This window comes from Macaca thibetana, chromosome X (assembly GCF_024542745.1).
Source record: "Macaca thibetana thibetana isolate TM-01 chromosome X, ASM2454274v1, whole genome shotgun sequence".
Classification (NCBI taxonomy): Eukaryota; Metazoa; Chordata; class Mammalia; order Primates; family Cercopithecidae; genus Macaca; species Macaca thibetana.
The window spans coordinates 62,299,713-62,324,174 of record NC_065598.1 but is presented as its reverse complement, the minus strand read 5'-3'; the positions used below and the strand labels follow the sequence as shown (position 1 = coordinate 62,324,174).

The 24,462-nt window shown below is 38.7% G+C and overlaps 1 protein-coding gene across 3 annotated transcripts in view; it reads right to left on the bottom strand.

Annotated features, from left to right (window-relative positions):
• Positions 1–213: 213 nt before the first annotated feature.
• Positions 214–24,462, bottom strand: part of HEPH (hephaestin) — a 92,665-nt gene continuing 68,416 nt past the window's right edge. Inside the window, exons 16-22 of one of the 3 annotated variants that reach the window (XM_050776842.1) lie at positions 12,759–12,865; positions 11,550–11,775; positions 8,877–9,016; positions 7,243–7,405; positions 3,818–3,862; positions 888–1,157; positions 214–404 (exon numbers count right to left, since the gene is read on the bottom strand). In XM_050776842.1, the coding sequence (XP_050632799.1) occupies positions 925–1,157; positions 3,818–3,862; positions 7,243–7,405; positions 8,877–9,016; positions 11,550–11,775; positions 12,759–12,865 (914 nt within the window). In that variant the 3' untranslated portion in view covers positions 214–404; positions 888–924. Of the gene's footprint in view, positions 1,158–3,817; positions 3,863–7,242; positions 7,406–8,876; positions 9,017–11,549; positions 11,776–12,758; positions 12,866–24,462 lie in introns of all 3 variants that reach the window. The other 2 variants (XM_050776841.1, XM_050776843.1) reach the window with 2 other exon arrangements.

The following is a 24,462-nucleotide window of genomic DNA, read 5'->3' as shown; positions in this document are numbered from 1 at the left end:
TTTGTCATTTATGCGATAGCTCCTTTTCTAGGGTGGTACCCAACACTCTTTGATGCTTCCTCTGGAACAGTTTCCTCATTTCTAAAACAAAAACTTGTAGGTTCTACAAAGGCTAGACAAATGCATACTATACTCACTCACACCCTAAGTGTTTTCTGTTTCAATCACAGAGACAGAAGTCACAGAGACCATCAAAAATCACCAAATTCAGTCTTTCAGGGTTCTAACAAGTACTTTAATGGATAGGGTTTGCTGTCTAAAACTTGAAGAGGTGAATCAACATTCCTTTCAGTGCCACTGTTCAGGAACCTGGAGGACTGCCTTTCTTGAGGAGCTTCTGGCTCCAGAGGTTGTACGTGCTCACAGTAGCAACAACCCATTCACCACTTCTCCAAAATAGTTCACTGCCAAGGAGAATCAAAATTCAATTTGGATTCCCAGTCCTCAGACTACCTTCAATTTCCCATCAAGCCTAAATTCTTAGCCTTTAGTTTAAATGTGGGTTATCTTAACAGCTCACTTGGCCTCAGTTCAAAGTGAACTTTCCTGAGTCCTTGAAAGAAGTAGAAACCCAATCAATGAGTTTTTCTCTTAGTATCCACTTTGTGAGAAGGATACATTTCTAGAAATTTCAAGACCTTCCAAGTGTCAGAAGGCAATATAATGTAGCTGTTGAAATTTGTGATGTAAGATACTAAGGTATTCCCTTAGCCCCAGGTGCCCAAGTAGAGCAAAGAAACTAAAGAAAAAGTAAAATCCTATTATTTCCATGTAAAATAAATAAAGAAAGAAATATCCAGATAAGCTTAATTCCCCCCACCCGACCACCCATGACCCTTTGACACTGGGGTTAGTGATTAGTCCATGGCCTGCTGGGAGTGCATTACAGATGTGCTTCCTGAGGATATCTCCAGGCTCCAGATGTTACTGCTTGAAAGACAGAAGCTTGAAGCTGTCATCCAGGATGGACCTCCTATTGCGTCGTAGCTTTCTCTGTCGATGTTGGTACCAAACCATACCACCAAGAGCCAGAACAACAAGCAGGAGGGTGACACCAATGGCAACCAAAACAGAGGCCAGTATCTCAACATTCTTTATGGGGATCTGTATGCCCAGCATCTTCACATTGCCTTCTTCAATGTCTCTGGGGGTCACTGCTGAAATGGAGAAAGAAAAAAATGGGCATCCTGAGATGGAGAGTACTCTAAAAGGTAACTTTCTATAGTCATCACCTGACAAAACAAGTCAATCCAAATAGGACAGGAGACCTGTCCTTATCCTTCACAAAACCAGCTGATGAAAACGGATTTAGAGGTTAAAGTAAAGAATCAAGGAAACATGATGTTACAGCTATAAGGGTCCTTGAGAATCACTGAGGCCCCAGGCCACTCATGGAAAGAGCTAAGACTCAGATTGGGAAGGCCCTTGATACATTTTCTCAAATATCTAAAGGACTGTGATATAAAAAAGGATGAATTTTACTTGTTCTGTATGGTTTCAGAGGGTAGAATTGGAAGCAATAAGGGAAACTTCAGAAAGAAGTTTGACTCAATCATCCAGCTTATCAATAGCAATTTTGACCATTAAACTATGACAAGAACCTGCTACTAGGCTGTCCAGTCTTACCTCTTTGGGTCATATTAACACTGATGTCACATAGACCTTTCCAAGTGAAATATCTGATTGTTAGTTCTTGGCATACAAATTTTTGATGATTCCCAATTAGCCTACAGAGAAAAGCTCAGACTTTTAAATCAGACATTCCAACTCTCACTATCAGACTCTAATCTATCCTTCTAGTCCTATCTACTACTTTTCAGCCATAGTAACTCATTCTTTCCTCCTCATAAACAGTGATCCCCTTTCAGGCTTCTAAGACTTTGCTTATGCTAATCCTTTCGTCTGAACACACTTTACTCCTTCTTATCTTTCTAGCCCTACCTTAAATGTTACATGTCTCTGCAATGTTTTCTTTGACTTCATTAGAAAATTAATTGTTCTTTCCTTTATGTTTTCCAAGCACCTGTACCTTGTACTCCCATAATTTACTTATTGTGTGACCTTGGACCAAGTGACCCAATCCTTCACTTCCCATCTAAACCTCAGTTCCCTCTTTTATAAAATTAGAATAATAACCATACCTAATACAAAGGCATATTGTAAAATTTAAGTGAATCAATACTTATAAAATATCTAGTATAGCACCTAGCAGACAGGAAGTGCCCAATAAATGTTAACTGTTATTATTGTTTGCCCTTTTTGTACAGCAAACAGCATCCAGCATTGCAACTATTATTTCTCTGCCTCATTCCATTTTTAGACGCTGAAAAATAGCGACTATGTCTTACTTGTTTTGATATCCCTGGTACCTGACACTTCTTTGATGATTGTATAACTGGATGAATTAATGTTATAACACAACTGAGAGAAGACAGAATATAATGAGTTCAAATAGAAGCTCAAAACTTCCTGGTTCTGAGTTTACATTCTACCACATACTCTTTTCGTGACACTGAACAAATCACTTTCAATTTCTCAGCTTGTCATGTAGAAAATTATTGGGTTTTATTAGAACAACAGTTTCAAAGGCTTTTTTCCCCATTGTGAAAACTTTTTAACAAATGATAGCTTATGAGTAATATATATATGTACACAAAATATGTATGTATATATACAAATATACACACAAAGTATGTATGAATGCAAATATATATGTAAAATATTTAAATATATATAAAATAATTGAGTTGCTCAAGTTGAAAGAGATATGGCCTGAAGGCCCACCCACACAATCACACCTTACCTCTCCCCAACCCCTCCAGGGCATATCCTGGTCCCCTGGTTAACAGTCCATGTGATACTTAGGCAGATCATTAAGACTTCTCCAAAACAGCTGTAAAACCTCAGACTAAACTACTAATTATCTCTAATGTTCTTTTTAGCTCTCATAACTTTCTGGATCTTTCCTAGTCCAGAGACAAATGAGGTGGAGAATAACACACTATTTGGACCCGGGCTGTGCAGAAAAATAATCTCTATAGTATTCAATGTCAGAAATGGCTGGTTCCAAAGGTTTAAGTCCTTGGTATTCCATAGATGAAAGGGAAAGAGGCAAGAATAAAAACAGCTGTTGAAGAACATGTGGTGTTTCATCTAGTTTCACACTGTCCCTAGGGGGAATTCATATTTGTGCTACAACTTTTCCATGTCCCACCCAGCAGGACCTAGATTTTACATATATATATATATATTCAACAGCTTTAGGAGTACAAGTACAAGTGGTTTTTGGTTACATGGATGAATCGTATAGTGGTAAAGTCTGAGATTTTAGGGCACCCATTACCCAAGTAGTGTACATTGTACCTAATAGGTAGTTTTTTATTCCTCACTGCTCTTCTACTCTCCTTGCTTCTGAGTCTCCAATGTCCATTATGCCATTCTGTATACCTTTGCATACTCATAGCTTAACTCCCATTTATAAGTGAGAACATGCAGTATTTGGTTTTTGACTAGCATCTAGAATTTTCTTCTCCTCTCACATGTTAGATGAAAAGCTAAAATAGCAGCCTTTAAATGGGGAGGAGGCTGTTTTCCCCAACTCAGGAGGTCTGGGGTGGAAGCCAGAGAGAATTAACCTGCTGAGGGAAGTTAAACCTTCATTCTTTGGCTTCTGAAGTCTTGCGGACGTCTCAGGATACTTTCTGCTGATGTATTCTAACTTTCAGTCACATAAGTCCCATTCCCTAAATGTACCTCACCCACCCTACACACAGACACACTACGTATAACTACCCAGTCTGTGCATCATTTTACGTACCTTTTTCAGCCTCTTTGGTGATGGTGGTGATAGTGCTTAAGTGCTCTGGTTGGGAGGGAAAAAGACAAGAGGTTAGCCTTGTTGTTCTTCCTACCAATTCATAGACCCCCCTATGAAAGGTCAACATTGGTTGCAGAATTTCTCTGTGATAAAGTAAGCAAAATAAAGGTAGAATTTACTACTTTATAGTCAAAGTCAATATTAGCATGTTGATTTGATTTTGAACAGTGACATGAAATATGGGCAAGATAACAGGCTTGGAGTCCAAAATGTAAATCACCCCTCTGCTATTATTTACATATTTCTTGGCACTTCCTCTATTCCCATTATTGCTCTTTTTCCCACCATTTGCCACACTTCCTTCAGGAAATCCCTGCTCCTTGCCAAACATACTTCCCTACACATTCAACATCTTCTCAGAACACTTCTTCCTCTCCTTGATTTAATAAAGCTGAGTTCTTCTCTGAGGACCATACTTCATTTACATCCCCTCAATGCTTCTTTGAGATAATTGTTTCTCCTCTTTTTGTAAAGATATATCTCTTCTGAGGCTCATATTATTTGGCTAGAACTACAATCATTTCTTATTATTGTTAGCTAGCAGTTCTCTTCATTTATGGAAGTCTTTAGTAGCTGGCTCAGTCTTCCTCTCCCTCAATTCCAGCCATGAGTGCTGACACATCAAATACTCAAGCCTCACAGTTTCCGGACCTTTTAACTCCAATAACTTTGATGTCTACTCCAATTCTACCAACCACTCAAATGGTCACATTAACCTTGTTGTCAAGAATTGTTACATCTCAGAAATCTAAAATCTAACAACAACCTCCCATCCTTTCAGTGCTCTAATACACTGTATTTCAAAAACTTGTTATCCTCCCCTGCCATGAGACCTCTAGCTTTCAAACCCTTCAATTTTTTTCCTCAACCTAATAGCTTCATCCTGTCTTTTCTTCCATTCCTGACCAAGTGAGACTCCAAGGTCTATCACTTCAACTCCTAATCTACCAAGAGTGTTGCAATAATCTACTCAAACTCCAGTAACTGTAATTTCCCTGTATTTTGTCTGGTATGCTGAATGCTGCCAGAGAAAATCACACAATTGTAAAGATTAATATTCTTCATGTCCAATTTCAGCTAAATCATCAATGCTGCCTGGCGATAATTTATTTCCCATTCACCAGAGTGGCTATTTCAAACTTTTGTCCACTTTTCTCAAACCCTGTACCCTATCACCTGCCCTTCATTCTCAGCAGATGACTCTATTTGCTCCATCAGAGAGAAGAGAAAGACCATAGGCTGAAATTCTCTGTCAGTCTGTCAAACCCCCTGGCCAAACCTACACATTGATCCTTATATTTTCTGTCTTCTTTCTTCTTACAGTAGAAAGATTACTTTCCTCCACTCTTGCACTAATCTTTCATGTTAGCTCTGATTCTCATTTCCTGCTGCCTTATCAGAAACCTTGTTTCAAGAATTAGTGTTTTCCCTCTATCTTTTCAACTCTTCCTTCCTGTTGACCTGTGAACACATATGGAGTTGAAACAACATGAAATTAGGCCATAGTGGGTTTAAAAAAAACCAAAAAGGCAAATAGAAAATATTTATGGGCTGGCTCATTGTCACAGAGAGACATGAGCTATACTTCCTCATGGAAGTACCCTGGCAATATGTATTGAAATGGTCTCATATATTGGATGGCTCATATTTGGGATATCCCATTACTACATATAGAGAAAACCTGTTGTTCTGGATCTATATCTCCCTGATGATGTATCAATTGATCACTTGACTTTTGTTCTATGTACTTACAACAAAACAAAGAAGTTTCTGTAAATCTGGGTGCTAGGGAATAGCTCCTGAGTAGTTAAGTGGAAGCTGCATTCTAGGAGTATTAGTTGACAGAGAATAAATCTTTTAAATGATATAGGAAGTCATAATGTACAATCATTCATCTCCCTCCCTGAGGATAAACAGAAGATTTGTATTCTCTACCCTCATTTGCTAAGTTTATTTGAATATTTAAAGACATTTTCCCATTCACTATTCCTGTTGATAGAGTGCCAGTGACTGACAACCCCAGAATACCATTTTTGTTTAAATAGTGTCTATATATTCTTTAAAAGCATAGGAAAAAAAAAAGCCTTGATTTCTATGGACCCCAAAAGGCTCTATAGGGCTTCTTGGAAGGCAAATAGTGTTGGCAGCTGGACTCGGGTCAAGAACCTTAAGAAGTAAGATATTTGACCCTTTAATTACCCAAAGACACAAAAGCCAACACAGCCTACCCATCTACATTTTTTGGTGAAGAACAAAGAGTGGCTGGTGAAGAAATTGCCCCAGCTGCTCCCTCTCCATATAAAATATAAAGAAAAAGTTTTTTCCACCCTTGGTAGTAACTCTGAGATAAGCTGTAATTGAAGGTCAATATCTCTTTCTAGCCTTAGATGAAGATATTCAAAAACCAAAAAGAACTGTCTTGCTAGATGTGGGGGCTCATTCCTGTAATCCCAGTGACTTGGGAGGCTGATGTGGAAGGATGGTTTGAGCCCAGAAATTTGAAACCAGCCTAGGCAAAACCCTATGCCTAAAGATAAAAGCTAGGCCAGGTGCAGTGGCTTATGCCTGCAATTCCAGCACTTTGGGAGACCAAGGCAGGAGGATTGCTGCTGCAGAAGGAGGCCAAGAGTTTGGAACCAGCCTGCGTAACATAGGTAGACCCTCTTCTCTACAAAAAGTATAAAAATTAGCCTTGTGTGGTGGCACATTCCTGCAGTCCCAGCTACTTGGGAGGCTCATGTGGTAGGATCGCTTGAGCCTAAGAGTCTGAAGCTCCAATGAGCCATGATTGCACCACTGTACTCCAGCCTGGGTGATAGATCAATACCCTGACTCTAAGAAAAAAAAAAAAAAAGAAAGGAAAAGAAAAGGAAAGAATTGCCTTTCACAACCCCACAAAACAAATTAATTTAATGGGTGACTGTTAGACTTATTTTTATTCTCTTTTTAGAAAGACTAATTAGCAATATTCCTTGAAATAATCAGTTACTCTAATACAGTCAAGTAATACATTTGTATATAAGTTAAATTTATTTGAAAAGAAGCAGACCTGCACTAGACTTCAATGCATAGAGCCAAACCAGTTTCAGGCTGGGTCAACCCATGCGAGCTCAACAGGTTTTGAAGTAATTAGGAGAGGGACAGGTGTCAGGGGATTAGAAATATCAGTTGGGGCAATGGAGGGACAGGTGGAATGGAGGATTAGAAATATTGGTTGGGGCAATATCTAGAGGGAGTCTATGCTCTGTCTTAAGACATGCTTATTCTGGGATCAGAAGGAGACAATCAAGAGGCTTTTTGGTATTATCTGGTTCCTATAGGCTAAAGTGTTAAAAGATGATCGTTTTGGGGAAGTTAGGACTTACCTGTTCGAGAAAAAACAGTGAAGAGGGTCTCCATGCCAGCATGGACATGGTCAGTCACATGGCAGTGCAACAACCATGTCCCAGGGTTGCTGGCCACCATCTCTACCACCTCAAAAGTCCCTGGGAACAGATCCACCACATCTGCCCGGTAGTTCTCACCATTCTGCAAGAGAGATTGGGAATGAGGAAGAGGAAGTGAAGGATATAAAGATCATCTTAGAGCTTTCAGGAACTAAAAATTTGTGATGTCCACATTAGGGAGCTGAGACTCCAAGATTCCTAGACCAGTGAATGGCTTTAAAAGTCTACTTTATCGAAACCATCCTGGCTAACGCAGTGAAATCTCGTCTCTACTAAAAAATACAAAAAAAAAAAAAAAAAAAATAGCCTGGTGTGGTGGCAGACGCCTGCAGTCCCAGCTACTCAGGAGGCAGAAACAGTAGTGGTGTGAACCTGGGAGATGGAGCTTGCAGTAAGCTGAGATCACGCCACTGCATTCCAGCCTGGACGACAGAGTGAGACTCCATCTCAAAAAAAAAAAAAAAAAAAAAAAAGTCCACTTTATTCGTATCTCCAATGAACCCACCCACAGAATCTAAATCAACAGAGGTGACTTTCTCCTCTTAAAGTGTCCCAAAGTAAGATAATTTCTAGGTTACTTTAGAGAGTTCAAAACAAGTATCTTTATAATTTTCAGCAGGCTAAAATATGAAGAATTTGGTGTAAGCTTTCACCCCTATGAATGAGGCATATATTTCCTTTAGAAATTGATTCAAATAGGCCAGGCGTGGTGGCTCAAGCCTGTAATCCCAGCACTTTGGGAGGCCGAGACGGGCGGATCACGAGGTCAGGAGATCGAGACCATCCTGCCTAACACGGTGAAACCCCATCTCTACCAAAAAATACAAAAAAAATTAGCCAGGCGAGGTGGCAGGCGCCTGTAGTCCCAGCTACTCGGGAGGCTGAGGCGGAGCTTACAGTGAGCCGAGATCCAGCCACTGCACTCCAGCCTGGGCGACAGAGCGAGACTCCGTCTCAAAAAAAAAAAAAAAAAAAAAAAAAAAAAAAAAAAAGAAAAGAAATTGATTGAAATAAAGTTATCTTTGCCATTGTCTTTTTCAGCACTTCTAAATCTCGAAGTCTATATCAGTGCCCCCAACTCTTCCACCTTTACCTAAGACTAAACTGTTTTCAAAATCTACATATTGTTCCATGTGCCCTCTAAGTTGAAGCTCTTCTTTTAATAGATTAAGGACTTTCAGCAATTCTGAGATGCCACTCTGAAATTCCTTGTTCTTAAAAATCACTGCTCATTGAGTCTCAAGTCCTTGACATTGATTCCTTGACATTGAGTCCTTGACATTGAGTCTTGATATTGATTCCTTCAGTCTCCTTACCGATAAATGGACCATTTTTTCTCTTCCACATCAGAAGAGAAAGCTAGGGCCTAGCAGGAAGTTATTGACCCTGGGATATACAGCCAGACTAAAATTTCCAGCTCAGTGCTCCATGTACTAGACCTCCGCTCTTTTAACTAGTTGTTACCTTGTTCCACGCTACTACCCTTTTTCTCAATTGCTGCTAAACCACTGTTCTAATCATCCTTGAGGGACTCAGCCCCCTTTCCAGCTCACCCGATAGAGGAAGCTCTCTGCATGAAAGTGGATGGTATGCAGGTCCACATCTTGGCCCATGCCCAGCATGTACCAGGCCACTCGTTCTCCTTGGTACATGGTAAGACCCCTAAGGTTGGCATAGAGTTTCCCATTGATTGCTGTCAAAAAAAAGAAGAAGAAGAAGAAGAAGAAGAAGAAGAAGAAGAAGAAGAAGAAGAAGAAGAAGAAGCAGCTTCTTACATCTCTCCTTTTGACTTCCCATTGCCACTGACCTGGTCCTAATCTTTTTTCTCGAAGATAGCAATGGGCTCCTAATTTGTCTCATCTTTATTCCATCTGTCCCTTTTCAAGGTATCTTCTTACATTAATATTATCAAAATTATCTCTCTAAATAACTGAATGTGATGACATAATTCTGCTGCTTCAAATATTTTAATTACTCTCTCCTGCTCCAAAGAGCAAATCCATGGATCCTTACTTCACCCAACAAGATCCTTCAAAATATAACTTCAAACCACCTTCCCAGATTTAACTCCCACTACCCAACACGCTTATTCTAATTAGGGTGATTTCTTCACCATCCCTCAAATGGTCTATGCATGTTCTTTTTATCCTTGTGTTTCTAAGATTCCCTACTAGAAATCCTGCCTTCTTTTATAAAATTTTTAAAGCCTAGTCAAGTCTTCACTCCCCCAGAAAGACTTTCCTGATCTCCTAGTTCCTCTCCATACCTCTCATTCCCTGCATGCCCTTCCACCTGTGAACTCCTCCAGTACTGTCTCATGACTCATTGGAACTCATAAGAAATTGTCTTCTACATTTACCTGTCTTTTCATGTGTAAAAGCTTACATCTCTAATTAGACTATAGGTTCCTAATATGCAGAAAAGGATGTATGTATACACTGCATTACTATGGCTTCCTTGTGTTTTTTCAGAACACCCAGTAGACAGCTGAGTCAACATTAAATGTTAAAAAAAAAGACCTGCCACATTCATGGAATTAATAACATTAATGCATAGAATAGTGATATTAATGCCTGGGATAATAACATATATTAATGTATGGGTCTCTTCCCAGGCCACATCTTATGCTCCAAGGACATCAAAGTACTTATTGTTATAAAAATTCACACTTCCAGGACTTTTCCCTGGACAATTTTCCCCCACTTCTCATGTTCTTACAGAGGGAAGATAATTTCCACTTTATTCCTCAAGAGAGGAAGCAATCATTTATAATCCGTCTCTGTGTCTACCAAATTGTGGATTTCAGAGAGGAAACTAAACATGATCAACTCATCCTCTTATTGATCTTTTCTCTCACTCATCAGTTGGGCCACAGAAATGGGCAATAGCTGATTCATTATTTCACTGTGGGTATGATTCTCCCTCTGCCAAAGAGGAAAGTATTGCTGACCATCTATGTCAATGACAAGGTGGAAATGTCTATCTGTTGCCAGAGAAGTGTGAGTAAGCCTATTTAGTTGTAGAACTGAAATCAGTTTTTCCATTAGCCTTCTTAGTAATAAGGTTCACATTTGATCTTAAGCATCTGTCTTTCTCAGTTGGTTCAGGAACCTGAAAAGGAAGAGAGGGATATTATTTATTTACCCCTCAGATGCAAATATCTCCAGTGCTAGCACTCTGAAACTGCACAACAAATACCTGCTAGATGGAAAGGTAGGTATATTTATACCTGAAGAATGTGGATAGACACATAAACAAACAGAAGAAAGTAAGCATTAGCCAAACCCCTGCATTAACAGGATGTAACTGTGCCCTCTTTCCCTTTTTGTCCTGGGTCATTTCTTTGATTTGACAGGTGTTAAAATGTCTGCCCTGTGAAGTGTGTGAATCATCTGTTGTAATGTGAATCATTCATCACTCCATCAGGGAGAAATAGCTAAAATCTGTGGGATAATAATATACTACTTTTTAGTTCCATTAGAATCACTATCAAAGGTACATATCCTCAGATCAAAGAAATCTTGGGCTAGAAGGAATAGTGAGAGATCACTTCATTCTACTGCACTTATGCTCTCCCCTCTTTCTCTTGTTTTTGAAAAGCGACACAGATCTCTTGAGCAAAGGAAGGCTTTGATGCACAATTTCTCTCCAAAATCCATTCAAGTACCAGAAAGTTCTTCCCTGTATCTGACATAAATCCAGTATGCTTCTCACTGAGGCTGTCTTCTTCAATTCTTCCATCTATAAATGGAAACTCTTTTAAAAAGACACTAAAATACAAGCTTTCATCTGGCTGTATTGGAATCCATTGAGATAACTGGTCCCAAATTTAGAGCAGTAAATAAATAAGATGATATTGGGAGACTAAACTCAGGGTTTTAAAATAGAGAGGCACTAAGCAGTCAGCTTGACAAGTACATTGAAGGTCATACATGTCCATTTTGCCTTCTCTAATATGTTAAAATTTGCTGGTATCACCATGGCAACTTTACACAGTCAACTTCCTGCTTTCTGGGCACCCAATCTAACCTGGACCACATATCTCCCTTTGTATATGTAAATGTACGATAGTAGGAAATGCTTCTTCTGACTCATTCTCATTTCACCTTACCATGTTCGTGTCCCTTCTGGGATTATGTTCCCTTAGATAGTAATAGGCCTATTAGATATCCCCATGTAACCAGTAGGGACTGCTTTGGAAAAAGAGTAGGTTTTTTACTACTGACCATGCATTTTATTACTCTCCAAGAAAGTTTCATCCTGTAGATTAATACTGCCTGGATCCTGGGACCCATGGGTTGCCACATTTTCCTCCAAATACCAAGACTGATTTTCATCAAAAATCAAAAACAACAACGCAAATTCCCGATCCATGTCACTCCGTCCTCCGTGGGGCTCCAGGATGCCCTTTCGGCAGATAGTCAAGGGCCCCACCAGGCCACTATACATGTCCTGAGGAAGGGAGGAAGTGGGAGAGACAGAAAGAGATGGAGTTGTTTCTGGGTAGCAGTACTCTGCAGGGAGCCAGTTTCTCATACAAGCCCACTGTGCCTCTCAGCATTTCCTCATGATATCTTACATTTATAAGTACCCCACTATGTTATTTGAATTCATTCTAACAATTATCTTGGGACTTAGTTAAGATGCACTATCTGACCTATGCTTTATCTAGGCTAAAGTATTTATTGACCTCTTAGCCTACCCAGCATCTTTACAACCTAGTGTCTTTTTTGTGCTGTTTCCTCTGCCTGCAATGCCCTCCCCATCATCATATCGCTTATCTGATGGCATAATGTGACTCAGCTTTTAAGGCCAAGAGTACATGCACCTCCCATTGTGATGCCTTCTCCAGGTTCTCTCTTGCTTAACTAGACAATACTCTTTGAAGGTGGAAATGTATCTTAAATTTATATCATCCAAAGCACCAAGTAAAATGCCTAAAATGTGGTAGGCACTCAATAAATGATTGTTAATGGCTGGCTGTAGATGGATGGCTAGATCGATAAATCCATTTTCCAGATGAAGAAACAGAGGCAGAATGACTTATTTAAGGTCATTCTAAAAGCATGCTATAACCAAATTTGGGACTAGAGCCTCAATCTCTGTACAACCAACCCCAGGTTTCTTTTGTGTTTTCTGTTTGCTTGTGTGTGGTTTTTTTTTTTTTTTTTTTTTTTTTTTTTTTGTAATGAGAGCATGTTACTATATAGGATCCAAAATGAAAAGATAAGAAAGAAAATCTTTGTGACAAGTATCTGGTGCTGCCCATTCCCTTCCTCCCTCCTCCTGTCTATTAAAATAAGTCCAGCTTTTGAGGAATGTTCCCCAAATTCTAGGCTGTAGTATCTCAGGAGCAAGCTTCTTACTACACCTGGTTAATAGCTTCTTTTTGCCGGGAGTTTGACCCACTTCCAGGTAGCCAATCTTGTATTTACCTTGATGGGATCCACTGCAGAATAATAGATCCAGGAAACACAAGCAGAGTCATTGGGCCCAGGGCCAGATCTTTCTGGGATGTTCCACTGATAAGTGAGCACCTCACCTAGGAAGTGTAACAAGGAACCTCCAGTTGCACTGGGTCAGAAATTTCTCTCAATTCCCAGGTCTCCCCAAGAGGCAGTGGTGGGTGAATCCCATCCTCTTTAAGATCTTCATCCTTTCTCCATCATTTTATTTTTGTGACCTTGTGCTTCTCCCTCCTGGGACACCCTCAACCTTTCTTTTCTGCTTTCCCTTTCCTCAAAGGCCCAGGTCCAATACTCTGGTAAGGCAGCCTTGCTACTTTTTTTTCCTGCTTTTAATATCCTCTTTATCTTTGCGGGGAAGGCAGGGGACGGGGGAGGCAGGGTGAGGTTCTCTGCTGTGGTTTATTTTTTCCAGCCGCTGTCTCCTAAATGCAGTTGTTTGCACAAAGTTCTGTCTCAGTTCTCTTCTCTCTTTCCATACTCTCTCCTTGGAACCTTTAGTCACCTTTCTGATGTCAACTATGATCTGTGCATCAATGACTCTTAAATACTTAGTTCCAGCCAGACTCACCTTGTTACTCAGCTCCAATTCCAAATATTCTATTAGATACTGAATATATTTTAAAGATTGTCCTGACAGCACCAGGAAAATAGATTGTATGAACTCACCTCCCTCCTTTGAAAAACCACCCTCTTTCCCAATCTGTGCTCCCAGTGTCTATCTAGAAATAACACTATCACTCTTGTACTTACTCAGACTCAAAACTTTAATCTTCTTTACTTCTTCACTTTCATAATTCAACATCTAACCAAATGGCAGGTCTTATTGATTCTACCTCTACATTATATTTTAGAACCATCCTCTTCTCCTTTCAATTATCATTACTCTTGCCCTAGTTTAGACCCTTGTTTTCTTAACTGAACCATTACAAAGCCTCCTAACATGTTTCTCTGCCTCCAGCCTTGCCCTCTCTAATTCATCTTCCAAATAATGTTACATTAATCTTTTCTAACAACTTTATTGAGATATAATTTGCATACAATACAATTCAACCATTTAAAATGTTCAATTCAATGTTTTTTAGTATATTACCAGAAGTTTGTAACCACCACGATTCATTTTGCATTTCATTACCACCAAAAGAACTCCTGTACTGCCCTCACCCTCTCATCCACCCACCCACCCCCACCACACCCCACCCAAGGTAATCAATATTCTACTTTCTGTCTCTATAGACTTGTCCACTTTGGGCATTCCATAGATATTGAATTATATCATACATTTCATTTTGTGACTGATTTTTTATTTAATATGTTTTCATTGTCCATCCACGTTGTAGCACATATCAATACTTAATTGTGTTTATTGACAAATATTCCATTGAATAGATATACCACATTTTATTCATTCATTCTTCAGTTGATGAACATTTGGGTCATTTCCACTTTTTAGTTATTATGAATAGTGCTGCTATCAGCATTTGTTTACAAGTTTTTATGTGGATATATGTTTTCATTTATTCCTGAGTTTATGGTAACGCTGTGTTTAACCACTTAAAGAATTGCCAAACTGCTTCCAAAGCACCTGCACCATTTTGCATTCTCACCAGCAACATATTAGGGTTCCAATTTCTCAACATCTGCATGAACACTAGCTATCGTCTGCTTTTTAAAAAAAATTATTTTCGTTATCCTAGCATGTGAAAAGTGTTATCTCACTACAGTTTTTATTTCCAATTCTCTGATGGCTAACAATATTGAGCATCTTCTCTTGTGCTTAATAGCCATTTTAACATCTTCTTGGGAGCAATGTTTATTCAAATCCTTTGCCCATTTTAAATTGGGTTATGTGTTTTTTGATAATAGCATTGTCAAATAACAATGACATCAAGCAATAGTTCCTTATGGATTCTGGATACAAGTCCCTTATCAGATATATGATTATGGAATTATTTCATATCCTGTGGATTGCCTTTTCACTTTTTATGGTGTCCTTTAAAGGATACTTTAAATTTTAAGCTATTTCAATTTATTTGTTCACTTGTGCTTTTAGTGGTGTATAAAGGAAACCATTGCCTAATCCAAGGTTATGAATGTTTGCTCATTTATTTTCTCCTAGAAGTATAGCTTTAGCTTTTATATTTGGGTCTTTGATCCATTTTGAGTTGATTTTGATTTTCCTGTATGTTGTGAGTTAGAGGTTCAATTTCATAGTTTTGTATGTGGATATTCAGTTGCCTCTGCACCATTTATTGAAAAGACTATTTTTTTTTCCATTGAAAGGTCTTGGCACTTTTGTTGAAAATCAGTTGACCAAAATGAGAGGGTTTATTTCTGGATCTTCAATTCTATTCTGTTGATCTATCTGCCTATCCTTATGCCAATGCCACACAGTCTTGAGTTCTACACTTTGTAATAAGTTTAGAAACCAGTAAGTATGAGTTCTCCAACTTTGTTTTTCTTTTGTGACATTGTTTTGGCTGTGTGATATTAATCTTTCAAAAATCTTTCTTTGTTCATGTCACACCTTTTGTCAAAGACCTGTAATGGCTCTCTCATATTCAAATAATAAATTCCAAAAATTTCCCCATCAGCTAAGCCCTCTCTAACTCAGCCCTGGCCTGCCTTTCCAGCAATGTCTCTTACTCTTTCTGGTTCTACAAAATATATACTGGTCAAACCTAACCACTTGCTCACCTCTGGTCATACCTCATACTTTCATAGCTCTGTATCTTTTGTCATGTTGTTCTGTTTACATGAACTTCTCTCCAACCTCTCCACTGAGTTCAAGACTTATTCAATAGTCTTCTTGGCACCTCCATTTGTCTAGATTTTATCTCAGACTCAACATATTAAAAATAAATATTTGACCTCTCACCCAAACCTTCTCCTCTTCAGTCTTCCTTTTCTCACTAGAGAGTGCCACCAGTTATGAAAGCCAAAACCTCAAGAGTTATCTTTGATTATTCTCACTCCCTCACATCTCATATCCATCATCAAAATTCTGAGGGATCTACCTGAAAAGTATATGCTACCACCATAGTCTGTGCCATTATCTTCTGTCACCTGAAAAACTACAATTGTCACCTATCTTGTTCCTCTCATAACATGTGATTCACATAACAACAAGTGTAACCTTTTAAAATACTATATAAGCCATGCCACATCTCTGCAACAGCTCCTCACTGTGAGTAAAACTAAATAAAAATTCCCTACCATGGCTTGCGAGACTCTACATGATCTTACTTATCCTTCTTTATATCTACAAACTCATTTCTTATATTCTTCATCTTTCTTAGTATACTACAGCCACACTGTCTTCTTCTTATTCCTTAAATACACTGAGATCATTCCTGTCTCAAGGTATTTACACCTGCAGTTGAAGCTGTCCTGTAGCTTTCTTAATATGGCTGATTTCTATGCTACATTCAAGTATCAGCCTAAATATAATTTCCTCAGAGAGCCTGGGACTGACCGTAGTAGTCAAGGCTTCACTCTTGTATCCAAAATACATAAAGAACACTTAAATTTTAACAAAATAAAAACAACCCAATTAAAAATAGGCAAAAAATCTGAACTGATATTTCACAACACAAGATATAAGAATGACAAATAAACATATGATAGATGTTAAACATTATTAGCCATTTGGAAAATGCAAATCAAAATTACAATGAGATATCGTTACATACCTGTCACAATGGCCTTTAAAAATCAGTGATAACACCAAATGCTGGCAAGGATGTGGAACAACTAAATCACTCACACTTTGCTGATGGGAATGTAAAATGGTTCAGACACTCTGGAAAAAAGTTTGTCAGTTCCTTATAAAGTTAAATATCCCCTTACTGTATGATCCAGAAATCCTAGTTCTAGGTATCTACCATAGAGAAATGTGAATGATGTTCACACAAAAGCTTCTACACAGCACCTGTAATCCCAGCACACTAGGAGGCCAAGGCAGGTGGATCACTTGAGGTCAGGAGTTTGAGACCAGCCTGACCAATATGGCAAAACGTATCTGTGCTAAAAATACAAAAATTAGCTTAGTGTGGTGGCAGGCACCTGTAATCCCAGCCTCTCAGGAGGCTGATGCACGAGAATCACTTGAACCTGGGGGGCAGAGGTTGCAGTTAGCCAAGATCGTGCCACTGAACTCCAGCCTAAGTGACAGAGCGAGACTCTGCCTCAATCAATCAATCAATCAATGCCTCTATACACATAGTCGTAGCAATTTTATTAATAAGAGCCAATAACTGGATAAAATCTAAATTCCCTTTAACAGTGAAAAGTTGTACAAAATGTGATACATTCATACCATGAAATACTACTCAGCGCTAAAAACAGTAAACTATTGACACATACAACAACTTAGAAGAATCTCTAGAGAATTATGCTGTGTGAAAAAGGTTAATCCTGAAAGATTGCATACTGTATTATTCCATTTATATGTAGATATCACTTACGTAAATCATAGAATATGTATACATATATATGCATCTTTTTTTCTAGGAAAGATGTAATAATAGGGATTGAGAACAGATCAGTGGTTCAAAGAGGGTGGGAATAGCAAGAGAGTTAACTGCTCTAATTCCTAATTGCGGTGGTGATTATACTAATCTATACATCAAAAAAGTTAATTATACTGTAAGACTTTAACAACTATAGGAGTTTAGATTTATTAATCCCTGGAGAAAGTGTTATAGGAGAGTTTAGGCTTGGTCTGAATCTCAAGGAATGAGGAGAGCTTAAAGAAGAAGAGTCAGAGGTGAAAGCATGCAATTTTTTTTTTCACCCATACAATCAACAAAGCTGTATTGAACACATACTACATGTTGAGTGTTGGAAAGAGTCATAAACAAAACAACATAGTGCCTGTCCTCTTAGAATCTAGTTGGGAGAGGAAACAACATACAAGTAAACCAACAACAACAACAACAACAACAAAAAGAAAACATGTAGAATTACAAACTGGGATAAGTGCTATGTCCTTGTGAAGATCCCTACCCTCCTTTACCTTTTTAAATCAGGTCCCTCCTGACTCCATCCTTTTCCCTATCTGGTCCAAATTCCCTCACTGCCATGGTCAGCATTTGAACTACTCTTTTACAAATATCCTGCACTCTCATGTATTCTTGCCTGTTACTCTATTCTACACAATGCATCCCCTTCACCACTCCCACTCCATAATAACTTCATGGAAATCAGTGGTCCTCAAAGTATATTGCTTCCACCAGCAGCATCAGAATTCACTTAGCAGTTTGTAGAAATGCAAATTATTGGGAATCTCTCCACACCTGAAGATTCAGAAACTCTGGGCGTGGGCTCAGCAACCTATGGGCAATATAACAATCCCTCCAAGTGATTCTCATGTTCACTAAAGTTGGGTACCAGTAACCTCCCTAGGTGTATCTTATAATCTGCCTCTTCTGATCTTAAACTGTGGTTGAACACAGCTGGGGAAAATTGTACAGCCTTCTGTAGTGTTGCTTCTTCAAATTTCAATTTTCCAGTCTCATTGTGTCCTCAGTGCTATTTGGTTCGATAGCTTTTAATCCTGTTCCTCTTGGTGACAATTCCAGACTTTCACTACACTCCTCAAGCCTCATTTGTTCCTTACCTTCTCACTCTAAAAAACTGAATTCAACTCAGATTTCACAGAATAAGAATAATATTGTCAAAAACTTGCATAGCATTTATAAGACATTAATTCAAAATCCCTATGAGACAGATATTACTATTAATTTCATTGTATATATGAAATAACTAAGGCTTCAACTCTTAGATATTATATCATTTTCTAAGGATCACACATCATAGCTGAAATTTGAGCCCATGCAGTTTAGCTTCAGAATTCCTTTTACCACTACTCTACAAAGACTCTCATCCTTTAAAATTCCATTCTTTATCCACATCTACCAAGCCCTGGAGCCTCAGAGGGGGAAGTGATCCTACTCCAATTCAAGGTTCATACTTTCTCCCACTTCTTGACAGATTTGAATTTCCTCTTCCTCCTGGATCTTCTACTTCTCCTCTGCTTGTTCCTTTCCCCATGTAAGCCATGATCAAGTCTCTCCTTTCTCTCTCCTGTGACCCTCAAGCTACTGCAATCCCTTGTTCTGTCTTCTTCAACGGCAAAGTATTTTTAAAGTCCTGCCGACATCTACTTTCTTTACTTCCTCATTTCTTGTATACTCCTTAATGAGTCTTTCTTCATAGTAAAAAAAAAAAAAAAAAAAAAACCAGAAAAAACTGCTGACACCTTGATTTGGAATTCTGGCCTCCAGAATTATGAGACAATACATTTATGTTGTTTAAGTCACTCAGTTTATGGTACTTCATAATGGCAGCCCTAGCAAACTAATACAGCCTCCAACACTTTCATGCTATCTGATGTAGTTTGAATTTTTGTCCCCTCCAAATATCATGCTGAAACTTGATCCCCAGTGCTGGAGGTGCCACCTAATGGGAGGGTCATAGGAGTAGATCCTTCACGAATGGCTTGGTGCTGTCCGCTCAGCAATGAGTGAGTTCTTGGTCTATTACTTCACACAAGAGCTGATTGTTTAAAAGATCATGGCACCCCTCCTCTCCTTCTCTCTTGCTCCCTCTCTCATCATGTAACACACTTGCTCCCCTTTCACCTTCCATTACAACTGAAAGCTTTCTTGGGCCTTCAGTAGAAGCAGATGCTGGTGCCATGCTTCTTATATAGTGTGAAGAAACATGAGCCAAATAAATCTCCTTTATTTATAAATGACCCCGCTTCAGGTAATCCTTTATATAGCAAGCAAAATGGACTAAGACACTATCAAAAGAAATAGATAATTTAAATCCTTTCTTTCTTTCCTGATCTTGTGTCTCATTCCTGAAAGCTTAGCTAAAACAATATGCTAACACACAATCATCCAAAAATATGCAAATGTTTGATACCATAAAGGTGTCTCCAGCAACTACTCAGAAACCTCCTCTCTTAGCTCCTGATGCTCTCTTACTCTGATTCAAGTCTCTTTCTCCACTTCACTTCTGCATGTTAGGTCCGTCTCCCATTGCAGCTTTGCTCCTGTACTTTAGAATCTAGCTTTTACAATTGAATGAATGGAACTAGCAGTGCCTGACCACTTCCATTTTCACTGAAGGTCCCAAACCTGATATCACATCTTCATTTGCTCTGAGCTACTTCTTTACTAAATGTGGTCCAACCTAAGAAGTTAGCCATATGAAGTTCATGAATCATCTGCTGTAATGTCAAGCATCCATCTCCTCATTAAGGAAAAGTAGCTAAAACCTGTGGAGCAATATGATACTGAGTCAGACTGCATTAGAGTAAATGTTACAGATACGTTTTGTTTTCAGATTTAAAAAACAAGCAAACAAACCAAAAAAAACTTTTGTTCGTTCTTTCAAGAATCAGAGGTTAATTAAAGAAAGTGAGTTCCAAACTGTATCTCCTCTGGCACTTCCCATATTGGGCTGTCTTCCAGTCTACAATAGAACCTTCTAGCTATAGCATCTCAAAACAACTTCCAAGCCAGTCTGCCTACCTGGTCAGCCAGATGAAGACTTCCTAGCCGTTCAAGGGTGAGGAATGGAAATATGGATGGAATTCAGACACTATTCTTACCATTTGCACTATCTGACCCCTTAGACCATCCTTTTCTTAAAACTCTATTTGACTTCCAAACACCATTGCCTCCTGGTTCACTCACCAATCTTGCATTCCCCTTTCATTGCTTTATTTTTCTCTACCCATCTCTTTCTTTTTATTTTAACATAAAGTTAACAAATAACAATTTTTAGTTATTAAAGTAATATATTTATGTGAAAGTGTATGCAAATACAGAGAAAGAAGACTAGATGGAAATGCACCAAACGAATAAGAAGTCTAGATGGAAACGCACCAAACTTTCAAGAGTGGTGCACATTACACTGTATTCCCAGTAACAGGATAATTTTTAAAAATCTTTGCAAATTGAAAATCAAAAGACAAAAAAAAACAAAAATAAAACAAGAAAATTGACTTTTCTTGGAATTCATTATCTGAAACCTCACGTGGGTCCTCTGTGCTGTTCATCAGTCTTATTCCATTTCTCAGAAAAGTTTGTTTTTCTACCCTTTGAATCAACAATTTCACACATTTTTTCCTTTCCTTCAAACCTCCTACCCCAGCGCACCCACCTCCACAACACTAATGGCCTTTACTCAGATCTGAATCAGAAAATTGAAACCATCAGACAAAAACTCTCATTACACTATTGTAAAATCCGCAAATTTCTCTCACTATACGGTAGTTCCCTCTATCCATGCAGGATACATTCCAAAACCAGTGGAAATCTGAAAGCACAGATAGTACTGAAGCTGATTACTGTCAATTGAAACACATTTCTGTTTTTATCTTCCACCCACAAATGTAATGCCTTTTTCGTCTTAACTAAGCACTTATCATACATTGTGGCCATAGCCTTTGTAGTTTGAGGTGCTACAGAAAAACTTGCATGAATTTATTTTTCCTTCTTCACAATTCCATAGACAGAATATTCGTTCTTACCATCAATCTTGGCAACCTTAGCATACAACTTTTTTCATTATTAATTCAAGAATTTTCACCTTTTCACTAAAAGCAGCACTATATGGCTTCTCTTTGGCACATACAAATTGCCAGCATCACTACTCTAGCACTTTGGGGCCTTTATTAACTAAAATAAAAGCTACTTTAAAACAAGCATTGCAAAACTGTGACCGTTGATCTGGTAACTGAGACAGCTGAGTGCCAAATGGGCAGGTAGCATATCCAGTGTGGATATGCTGGACAAAGGAAAGATTCACATCCCAGGTGGGATAGTATGAGATGTTATCACAGCACTTATAATGATACAAAATTTAAAACTTTTAAATTGTTTATTTCTGGAAGTTTTCACTTAATATTATCAGATTATGATTGACCATGAATAACTGAAAGCATAGAAAGTGAAACCAGGAATGAAGTAGTACTACTGTACTAGAGTGTGTCGATCTAGCAGAGAGGGAGAGACTGATAATTAGGTGGAAGAGAGAGAGAGATAATAACCATAGGACTTAGGTAAGTAAAAAAAAAAAAAAAAAAAAATGGAGAGGAAATGGGATCCAGAGCATGAATGATAGGAATTAATATTTAATTAGAGAAAAGATGCCTCATTATTTGTAACTGGAAGAAAGAAACGGAAGATGGTGCAAATTAGAGGAGCTTTCAGTGCTGTCCAATACAGTAGTCATATGTAGCTAATATAACTGAAGAACTTAATTTATAATTTAATTATAATGAATTTAAGTTTATATAGCCATATGTAACTAGTGGCTGTGGTATTGGGCAGTTCAGCCCAAACTATGCCATTTAAAAAACCTACCTTAGTCACACATTTCTATCGAACTACAATATCCCATTTTTTAATACCCTTTAAAATAAGCCTTGAGAAAAGTTGTTGATACTCCCTATTTTCATTCCCACAACTCCTTTTCACTCTTTGGTTCATGTAACTTGACTTTTGTTCCCACGATTTCACTGAAATAATTACTTATAACAGCTGTTTAAATATGCTTAAAGAACTGAAAACATAAATAAAAAGTAAAGAAAAGCTCCTAAAACTGTATCTGAACAAAATTCAAATATAAATAAAGATACAGAAATAAGAAGGAACCAAACAAATTCTAGAATAGAAAAGTAAAATTGAAATTTTAATTCACTAGAAGAGTTAAACAGCGGATTTGAGCAGGCAGAAGGCAGAGTCAGATAACTTGATGATAGGACAATTTAAAATATCTAGTATGAGGAGCAGGAGGAGAGAATAATGAAGAAAAGTGAACAGAGCATACGGGACCTGTAGGATAACATGACAAGCGGATTAATACATACATTATGGAAGTCAAAGAAGGGGGAGAGAGAAAGGAGAAAAAACATCTGAAAAAATAATGGCTAAAAATGTCTCACATTTGACAAAACATATGAATCTATACATCCAAGAAGCTCAACTGACTAAAAGTAGGCTTAGCAAAACTCTACCCACACCAAGGAGCATTGTAATGAAACTATTTAAATAAAGATAAAGAGAACCTGAAAAGATGCAAAACAAGATTTGTCACAGAAAAGAAATTCTCAATAAGATTAATAGCCAATTTCTTCTCTGAGACCATGGAGGTTAGAAATAAGTCAATTGACATATTTAAAGTGCTGACAGAAAAAAAAATACTCTTCATCAAATAATTCTATATTTGACAAAATGGCCCTTCAAAAAGGAGAGAGTGGGAGGGGCCAATATGGCAGAATAAAAGCAGCAAATGTACTCCACTCTCACAGAGAGGAAACAAAAAGGTTAGTAAACACTGTCCCTTCGGGCCAATCAACAGAGAAACCATGTCAGGATTCATCAAGGCAGTAGGGCTACGGAGATCAGGGAAGAGGGAAGCTGAGCACCGGGCTGTATGGGCACAGCAAAGAGCCAGAAGAACCTCTCCAACAGGGGGAAGAGTGAGTAAGTAAGAATATTCTGGGAAATTCACATCCTCCACAGGAACCTATGCAAGACTGGGAACAGCAGAATCACCCTGGCCCCCCTACACCGCCCCCACCATGCTTCTAGACTGAGGCAGAGAACCACCTGGATGTTTTGCAGGGGAAACTCTTGACTCCAAGAGGAACTCTACAAGTCTTAAGCCACAGAATAGACCAGTACTGACACCACAGCCCCAATAGAGACTAAAGTCATGGTGCCTAGAAGGAGTAAGATTGCTCTACTGCTCCTCATCAGACAGGGCTCAGCATCAGCTTCTGACACAGTGGTCTCACTTCTACCTAAACTCAGCCAACATCTGTAGCCTCTGCTGTCTTAAAAAGCACCCAGATGGCAGGAATGACAATCCCACCCACTCCTGCCACTGGTAGCCAGGCAGGTAATGCCTGCTAAATTTTCTAACCCAACAGTCTCACTCTGTCTGAACTCAGTCCTGTTCAGCTTCCTGCTGTCCCAGGAAATACCCAGACAACAGGGCAATTAATTCCATCTACCTCCTCTCATGGCCAGACAGGCCACATCTGCTAGAACTTCCAATCCAGTAGTCCCACTTCTGCTGGAACTCTGTGGGCAGGCACAACCCCAAGTTCCCCCAGGACACACTCTGACAGCAGATTACAGCTGACCCGGCAAGGATATGGCCTGTCTGCAACTGCAGCGTTTGCCTAAGGGAGCTTCATGGACAAGAACACCCAACAAAAGAAACACAGGCACAGAGACAGTAATCAGAGGGAGTTATTTAAAGACCAAAGAGTGGACTAGAATCAAAACCATTTCACTGAACCCACCTTGCACCACAATCAAACCCCCAAAGGCATCAAAGAATACAAAAGCAAGAAAAACCTATCCGAAAGACAGCAACTTCAAAGACTGAAGGAACATCAGCATACACAGATGAAAAAGAATCAGCACACAAACTCTGAAAACTCAAAAAGCCAGAGGGTCCTCTTACCTCCAAATGACCACACTAGTTATCCAGCCATGGTTCTTAATCAGGCTGAAATGGGTAAAATGTCAGAAATAAAATTCAGAATATGGATAGGAATGAAGATCAACATTCAGGAGAAAGTAGAAACCCAATTTAAATAATCTAAGTAATACAATAAAATGATACAGGAGATAAAAGAAAA